The sequence below is a fragment of the Daldinia loculata genome (assembly GCF_022478755.1).
Source record: "Daldinia loculata strain CBS 113971 unplaced genomic scaffold F4817scaffold_65, whole genome shotgun sequence".
In the NCBI taxonomy this organism is placed as follows: domain Eukaryota; kingdom Fungi; phylum Ascomycota; class Sordariomycetes; order Xylariales; family Hypoxylaceae; genus Daldinia; species Daldinia loculata.
This window is the reverse complement of record NW_026054919.1, coordinates 180,312-190,358: the sequence shown is the minus strand read 5'-3', so window position 1 is coordinate 190,358 and position 10,047 is coordinate 180,312. Positions and strand designations below refer to the sequence as shown.

The 10,047-nt window shown below is 17.0% G+C and overlaps 1 protein-coding gene across 1 annotated transcript; it reads left to right on the top strand.

Annotated features, from left to right (window-relative positions):
* The first annotated feature begins 7,870 nt into the window (after positions 1 to 7,870).
* On the top strand, positions 7,871 to 9,948 carry F4817DRAFT_349635 (MFS general substrate transporter). Its single transcript, XM_049304848.1, has 3 exons — positions 7,871 to 8,790; positions 8,856 to 8,946; positions 9,000 to 9,948. Exons 1-3 carry the CDS (start codon positions 8,253 to 8,255, stop codon positions 9,844 to 9,846), a joined length of 1,476 nt encoding a protein of 491 aa, XP_049155270.1. The 5' UTR covers positions 7,871 to 8,252; the 3' UTR covers positions 9,847 to 9,948.
* Positions 9,949 to 10,047: the final 99 nt, after the last annotated feature.

Sequence of the window (10,047 nt, the reverse complement as noted above, 5' to 3'; positions counted from 1 at the left end):
AATATTTATTTAATTAATAATAATATTAATTTTATTTTATTTATATTAATAATTTTTTAAATATTTTTAATAATTATAATTTATATTTTACCGTTAATATTTTTTTTAAATTATTTATTTAAAAAATAATATTTTAAATTTTTTTACTTTTTAAATAATAACTTAATTAACGTTAACCTATAGATAAAATTTTAATTATTTATATTTTATAATTTAAATATATTTTTTAATTATAATATAATTATAATAATAATATATATTATTTTATATTTATAATTTTTTTTATAAATAACTTTTTATTAATTAAATAAAAATATATTTAAGAAATTTTTAAACAATTTATCTTTAAATATAATTATTTTATTTTAATTATATTTTATAATAATTAAAATAATAATTAATAAAATTATATCTTTTATATTATTATTTTTTAAAAAATTTTTATTTTTAATTTATTAATTATATTTTATAAATTTTAATTATTTTTTTTTTTTATATTTTTAATAAGATTTTTTAACTAATATATCTATTTTTTAATAAATTAATAAATTTAAAATTATTTTTATAAATAATTAATTTATAATAAATTTTAATTATTTATTTATACTTCTTTCTAAAAAATTTTTATTAACATTTTATAATATACTTTTTATATTATTAAATTATTACCTTAACTCAAATATTTTTTTAAATATTATAATCCTTTATTACCAATTTATTATATTTAAATCTTTTAATTTAAAAATTAATTTTAATTTTATTTAAATATAATATAAATTATTATTTATAGTTTTTTTTTTAAATTAACTTTCCATTAAATTTAATTTTTTTATTAATTTATTTTTTTTATTTTAAATTATATTAATTAAATAATTATAAATAAAAGATTTATTATTTCATTAATTTAATTAATTTAATATATTTTATAAAATAATATTTAATTTTTTTTATATTTTATTAATATATATTAATTTTTTTTCAAATATTTAAAATAATTATAATTCTTTTTTAAATTTATAAAATAATTTTTTATTAAATCAAATATTTTTTATTAAAATAATTTTTTATTAATAAAAAATTTATATATAATATATATTAATAATTTTATAATTAATTAAATATTTTATATATACCTTTAATTAAATTTTTTTACTTTATTTATCTTTTATATTAATTATATTTTAATTTAATAAATATATTTTATAATTATAAATATAAATATAACCTTAATATAATTTTAAATTATTTATAAAAACCTTTATTACCTTTAAACTATACCATTTAAAATATTAACAAAATTAATTTTTTAATATTTTTAACAATAATTTATAATTATTCTTTTAATTAAAATTCTAATTTATTAAATAAATTATTATTTTTATATATTTTAATTATAATTCTTTTAATAAATTAATATTTAATTATATTTTAATAAATTTAATTTAAAATTTTTAATTTAATTTCTTAATTCTACTTATTAATTTTTTTATTATAAATAATAATAATTTTAAGTTTAATCTTTTTTCAAATATTTATTAATTATATTAAATTATTTTTTATATATTAAATATTAAAATATTATTATTATATTTTAATTTATATATTTTTAACCTAAATTAATAATTTATTTAATTATTTATTTAATTAATTTTTAATATAATATTATTTTATATTTTATTAAAAAATATATAAATTATAATAAATCCCAAATATTTATTTAATATAATTAATATTTATAATATTTTATTATATTTTATAAAAAAATTAAATAAATTTTAAAATATTTTCTAAAATAGTTATAAAAAATAGTGTTTTAATTTTTTTTTAAAAATAATATATTTATTTTAAATTTTAGCGTAAATTTTATATTTAATTATAAGTTTTTTTTTAATTTTTATTTTTTTAATGTTATATATTAAAATTTTTAAAATATTTGGTTTTAAATAATTAAATTTGAAATGTTATAAGTCTTTAATATTTTTTTTTTTTAATAAAAAGACAAATGATTTTTTTATTATAATTAATATAAGGTAAATTATAAGATTAATTATATTAATATATAATTAAAATATAGTTAAAATATAAATAAATAATAAATAAATTTTAAATAATTTATATTTAAAGAATAAAAGGTTAAATTATTTAATTAATTGTTTAATAATTTTATTACTAGTTTATGGTTTATATTTTAAGGTATAAATTTTGTTATAATATTATATTTTTATCTTTTCTTTAAAAATAATTTTTAATATAATATTAACGTAAAATTTTTTTATAATAATTATATTAATTAACATTAAATTTTTAATATTAAATTTATTTGGTTTATTAAATATATTTTTTATTATTTTAATATTTTAATTAATAATAAATAAAGTTAATAACTTAACTTTTATTACTTTTTTACCTTTAATTTTTATTTATATATTAAATTTTAATAAAATTTTATTATTAATTAAATAAAATCTATTATAAATATTTAAAATAATATTATTAATTAATAAATAATAACTAAATTGGGTTAATATAATATATATTTTATAAATAGGTTAATATTAAATTTTTATATTATTAATTATAATTATAATTATTAAATTATTAAAATAATTTCTTTAATTATTTAATTAATTATTTAATTTATTATTATTATTTAATTAACATTTTTTATTATTAAACTTATATCTTAATTTAACATACCAATTTTTTAACTTAATTTTAACTTAAAATACTTTTTATTTAATAAATTAATAATATTTTTTAATTACCTTACGCCTTTTTTTATTAAAAATATTAAATAATTAATAATTAAATTTTTTAATAATAATATATTAAAAAATTTTATAATTAATAAATTATTAAAAATAAATATTTATTAAATTATTATAACAAAAATAATTATTTTCTTAATTTATTATATCTAAAATATTAATTTAGTTTAAATTAAATAATATATTTATAAAATATATACCAATTTTTATAAATAAACCTTAAAATATAAAATTATTTTTTAAAACGGTTAAAAATTATAAAAAAAATTTTATTAACGGTTTCGAAATTTTCTTAATTTACTTTATAACTATAAATTCTTTAATTTAATAAATAACTTAATTTATAATCTAATAAGTTTTAATAACCTTTAAAAAATTTAAAATTATAATATTCCCTTTAATTTTTAAGATTTTATAAATACAACTATTTTTATATAATATTTATTATTTAAAAAACCATTTTATAAATTTTATTTTACTAATATAAATTTATTAAAAATATTTATAATAATCTTTCCTTAACTTTATAATAATTAATAAATTAATAAATTTAAAATATAATTTAATTTTATAAAAAATATTAACTACTAATATTAAATTATTACTAATATATTTAAATATAATAAATAATAAAATTTTTTTTTTAATTATTTTTTAAATATATTTAAACATTTAATTTATAACTAAAATATTAATTATTTTTTTTAATTAAATAACTATATAATATTTTTAAATTTTATTAAATAATTTATTAAATTTATTATTAATTAATATAATAATATTATTATTTAAAATATTTTACGCAAAAATACCGTTACTTTATTTAATAATTATAACTATTTTATAAGTAAAAATTTTTTTATTTTTAATAAATTTTAAAATAAAAATTTCGATTTTAACTATAATAATATGCTTAATAATATTATATTTATTTAAATTTATTTAATCTTAAAAGTTAAATTAAATAATATTTTATTTCACTTTTAAAATTTAATAAAAGTAATTATAATAATTATTTAAATAAATTGTTAAAATTAAAAAAATAGTTTTAAATAAATCTTTATTATATATATCCATTATTACTTTAAAAATTATAACTTTAAAAATAATTATATAAAATAAAAAAAAAAATAAATAAAATAAATAATTTATATTTATTACTAATATACCTTTATTAAAAACTTAAATATAAACTAAATTTATAATTATTAAAAATTATAATAATATTATAAATAATATATAATAATTATAAATAATATATAAAAGTTTAAATTATTTAAAATATAATTACACATAACATAACCCTTATATAATTAATTAATTATATAATAATTATAATTAACGCTATAACTCTTTATAACCGTTATAGTAGCTATGCCATAACCATAACTATCCACCTTATGCAACATTAAATAATAAAGATTATAATATATTTTAATAAAATAAAAATTGTAAAAAAATGTTTAATAAAATAAAACGCATATAATTAAAAAATAACTTTTTATTAATAATAAAAAAATAAAAACTACATAAAATAATATGTTTTACAAAACGTAACTATTAAAAAAGTAAAATAAAAAATATTAAAAATAATATTAAATTATATAAAATAATAAATTAACATAAATTTAACCTAGTAATAAAAACCTTTTCACTTTTAATAAATAATGTAATAATAAAAAAAATTAATAATAAAACGCAAACTTTTTAAAAAGGTTTTTTTAAAAGATTTATACCAAATAATAACTTAAACGTAAACTTATTAAAAATTTTAATAATTTTTAAAAAAATATTAAAATAAAACATTATAATTACGTTAAAAAAAGTAAAAGTAACCATAATTTTTACTAAAAACATTACCTTTAATATTAACAATCTTTCGGTACGTTTTTTAAAAACGATATAAAATTATATTACGGAATATATACAAATTATTTTTTAAATTAACTTAAAAGTTAAATACTATTTTAAACTTTTTAAAATAATTAAAATAATAATGTTATTAAAGGTAAATAAAAAAATTTTTATAAATATTAAATTATAACATTTAATAACGCTTTTATTATATTTAAATAAAAGTTTAAAAAGATTTATTATAAAAAAAATAAAACATATAACCTTTTTCCATAAAATAATTAACTTATAATAAACAAAGGCTTTTTTAAAACATTTTATAATAAACTTTATAACATATTTAACATATAATATAAAATATATCTTTAAAATTTATAAAACAGCAATTATAACTATTTTAAATATATAAAACATTTTTAATTTAATTTTTAACAAACGTTTTACTATATATTTAAAATAACAAAAATAACCGTTACTTATAATAAAATACATATTATTTTTTATAATTAAACATTAAATTAAAATTTAACTTAAAAACATTATTATAAACCTTTTTAATATATAATATAAACTTTTATAAAAATCTTTAACTTTTTTTATTTTTTTTTTACTTTATATAATTAATATACTTTTAAATAATTTTTAATATTATTTTAACTATATTAATAATTTATATATTTTCCAAATAAAACTTTTTTTTAATAAAAACATAATATAATTTAAAAATAATATTAAATAAATATTTAATTAAAATAAAAATAATAAAATTACTTTTACTTTTATTAAATATAAACTTATACATTTTATTAAAATTAAATATAATTATACTTTAAATATTTAAATATTTAATTTTAACTTTACCATATATTAAATATAAAATAATAAAAGAAAAATTACATTTATATATTAATTAAACGTTTAATTTAATTAAAAGTTTACTTTTTAATAATACATTTTTACCTTAACAAATAAAATCAAATAAATAATATAACATATAAAAAACTTTATTAACATTAAATTTAACCTTTTAATAAAATTATTTCGCAAAACAGTAATAATATATATATTATTAACTATTACATATAAAATAAAAATATAATACGCAAAAAAAACTAAATTATTTATAAATAATATTTAAATTAAAAATAAAAAAATTAACATTAAATAAAATTTCCATATTATAAAAATTAATAAAATTTTAAATAACATTATAAAAACTATATTTTTTATTTAAAAAATAATTTTTAAAAATATTATTTATAAAAACGTTAAGTTATTTATAACAAAAATAACTTTTAATAAAATTAAAATAAATTAATCTTTAAACTTAAAACCGTTAATAAACAATACTTTTTAATAAATAAATTAACTTTAAAACTTATAATATATAAATACAATATTAAAGATTTTATTAAAACATATATGTAAATATAACACATAATAAACTTATTTTTCCCTTTTTTTTAATTTAAACTTTTAATACAATAATATATATTAAATTTTAAAAAATTATTTATTAAAAAACAATTTAAAAAAAATATAATTAAGGTTTTCCAAATATAATTACGCACTTTTTCCAATACATACACCGTAATTTATTTAAATAATTTACAATTAAAAAATTATATAAAATATAATTATACTTTATATAAAAGTTAATATAATATTAAATATAATTATAATAAATTATAATAAACAAAAATCTTTAATAAAAAAATAAAAAAAATTAAACATAAATTTTAAATAACTTTAAAAATTAATAACGAATATTTAATTTACATATACTTAAATAATACAGCAATTATTAAAAAACTTAAAAAAAAACCATTTTTAAATTTTTAAAAAGCTTTTTTAAATTTTTAATATTTAATTATATTAACAAACGTTAAAATATATTAAATACTTAATTATATTAAAGTTATAAAAAATAAATAAACTAATAAATTAATTAAATAAAACATTATACTTTTGGAAAATTTAAATAAAACTTTAATATACGCTATAATGTTTCGTTAATATTACGTTAAAATAATTATAAACTTTTAAAAATAATAAATTAATAAAACTAAATTTCCAAACTTATATTAACTTTTTAAACTACCAATTAAATTTAAATGTTTATAAAAATTAAAGTTATTAAAAAAAATATTATACCATTTTTTAACCGTTTGTTTTAAATACAAAAACTTTATATAATATTATAAAAAATTTAATTATTTAAATATTAAATTAAATTACATTTATAATAAAATTAAAACTTTAAATCATTTAATATTTTATAAAAAAACCTAAAAACTTAATATAAAATAAAAATAACCTACTTTTAAATTTAAATTAATAAATTAAATTATATATTAATAAAAATTTTTAATAAAATTTAAAAAATTTAAATACTTTTTAAAAATTATATAATATTTTTAAAAAATTAACCTTTAATATTAAATATTAAATAAATAAAATAAAACCTACCCAAAAAACTTAAATTAAAGGTTTTTAATTTATAAAAAAAAACTTACCTTTTTTTATTTTTTTTAATTGTTTTTTTTTATTTTAATTTTAAACTTTTATTTTTACCGTTTTTTTTAATTTATATTTAAAAAAACCATAAAAATTATAAAATTAAAACAATTTAAAAATATAACGTTTAATAATATATTACACAATAAAAGCGTTTTAAAATTATATTTAATAATTAAACCGTAATAAAACAGTATTTACAATTAAAATAAACTTTATACTTTTAAAAATATAATATAAAATAATTTAAAAATAAATTAATAATGTTTTAATAAATAACTTTTAAATATTAATTTTATATTAAATATAAATTTATTTAAAAAAATTAATAAAAATAACTAAAACATTATTATATATACTTTTTAAAATTAAATTTATAAAATATTAAAAAATTAATAATATAATATATATATAAACATAAATAAATATTTTATATATTAATTTTTAAATAATTTTATATGTTACATACTTTTAAAAAAGTTTATAAAAACTAATCTTTTTCTTTTGCCCCGGCATTAAATATATTAACCAACCAACTAACCAACCAACAAGTTCGGCTGCCTAGGTAGCTCGTTATACTGCCAAGCATGGGGAAATCAGGAATTAGCCCCTATTAGCATTGCTTGGATATTATAACGTTGGGGGAGCGCCTTGGCTTGCCTGCGGGGTCGGGATCGTGACCGGTTAGATTTGATGCCTCGTGAATAGAAGACTACTCCATATTGCTATCCCTCGGCGATAAATACTATGACCTATCTGTGCAAACTAACAGGATAATATTATGTTGAATTAAAAGGATTTTGGCAAGACTAGAGTCCCCAGTACCTCTTATTGTCTACACGTAGGGTTTTCAGAAGGTTAAAATTGTCGCCCGTAGCGAGTTTCAGGGGTATAGACATTGGGTGGTATATACAACCTTGGCGCGCCGCGAAGGTTGGATTGGGGAAATGCCGACAGACTATGGAATAAAACTTACTGCCGACCAGGCCAGATGAGACGTCGGGGTAGCTTGAATCCTTTTACGTATGGTACATAGCGAAGTATTCCCTTTTTTGTCGAAGCGTAGCTCCGTCGACAGTTCTCCGTCAAGTCTGTCCATCGAAATTCAACACTATGAGTGTCCACCGCGAGTCCGAGGATCTGCCCGCGAAGCCGGAGCTTGATTCGCAAGTTCGGCGGGTCGAAACTGCGACGCTTGCTGAGGATGCCGAGTTCGAGAAGCGCGAGGCTCGCGTCGTCGCGAAGCTCGACCTTTACGTCTGCCCAATCCTCGTCATACTGCAACTCATATCTTTCTTGGATAGAGGCAACATTGGATTTGCAGCGACGCAGGGTATGATTACAGACCTGAATCTCGTCGGCACGCAGCTTAATACCGCCGTATCGCTTTTTTACCCGTTATACATTCTGTCGGAGTTCCCAGCTGCGCTGATCGTGAAACGGGTGGGCTTCAATCGCGTAATCCCGGCCGCTGCGGCGTGCTGGGGACTTTGTTGCTTGGGAAATGGTTTCGCCAGGAATTTCGGGGATCTCGTTGCGTGTCGCTTGTTGATGGGGATGTTCGAAGGATTCTTGATGCCTAGCTTGACCCTTATGTTGGCAAATTGGTACAAGAGAGACGAGATTGGATTAAGGATCAGCTATCTTTTCAGTATGTTGTTGCTAGAGTAAAGGTGCCCTTTAGTTAGCTGTATGTGAGCTAATATGCATGTATAGTCGCCTCGGCCATTTCAAGTGCGTTTAGTGGTTTGATCGCCTACGGCATTCTATTCATAAATGGAGCAGCTGGGTACCCGGGATGGAGATGGTGAGCCTTGATTGAACGAAACGCGTGGGCTTATACTAAAGATGAGTTACTAGGTTATATATCATCGAAGGTTCAGTAACCGTCGCCGTTGCTGCTGTTTGCTACTTCATCATCCCATCATCTTATACTACAGCCTACTTCCTTAACGAGGACGACCGAGCTGTAATGCGAAAGCGAGCAGAAATCACCGAAGCATACAACGGAGGACAAGGACACTATACTCGTACCGAGTTTATGATGGCTATCAAAGATGTTAAGACTTGGGTACATGCCATCATCCAGGTCATGTGTCTCACGATATTATACGGTTTCAGTGTCTTCCTGCCAATTATCCTGCGGTTTGGCTTCAACTTCAGTGTTGAACAGTCTCAATACCTCAGCATCCCTGTCTTCGCTTGGGGCTCCGTCGTTTATGGCGTATGCGGATACTTGTCCGATCGTTTCTCGCGACGATTCCTAGCGTGTATCATTTGCGCACCGCTTGGAGCAGTAGGGTATTCTATGCTTCTTGGCGGTAACCACCTTTCTGTCGCAGTGAAGTATTTTGCATGCTTCCTCATCGCAACTTGCGCATGGACCATGGGTGGTGCAAATGTAGCTTGGCTCTCCACCAATACCGCACCTGATGGTAAGCGAGCTGCCTCAGTTGGACTTGCTCTGGCTTTAGGAAATATAGGTGGAATCATCTCGGGTCAGATATACCCACAGACGATGGCGCCGGCTTTTACTCTAGGTCACGCATGGAGTCTTGGTGCGATATGTATTTCATTCTGTTTGTGGTGGGTTCTGAGGCACATCTACTATAGTCGCGAGTCACTCAAGGGGCAGATTCGGGAGGGCGCAGTTCCGGAACCAGTCGACTTCTCAGATAGAGTGCCGGAATATAAGTATCAGCATTGATCTTATGCATTGGCGCTATGGACAGTTATATTTACGAAATAGACATATAAACTGCGACGGAGATACCACAATAGAAGTTAACTTCACGTTATGAAAGATACAAAATTGCGATGCAATCAGTTCCTGGCTTATTCTACTTAATATTAAATGCAACTTTCTGAGTTAGCATTCTCGCCGTAAGATAGAATTATGATATTCAGG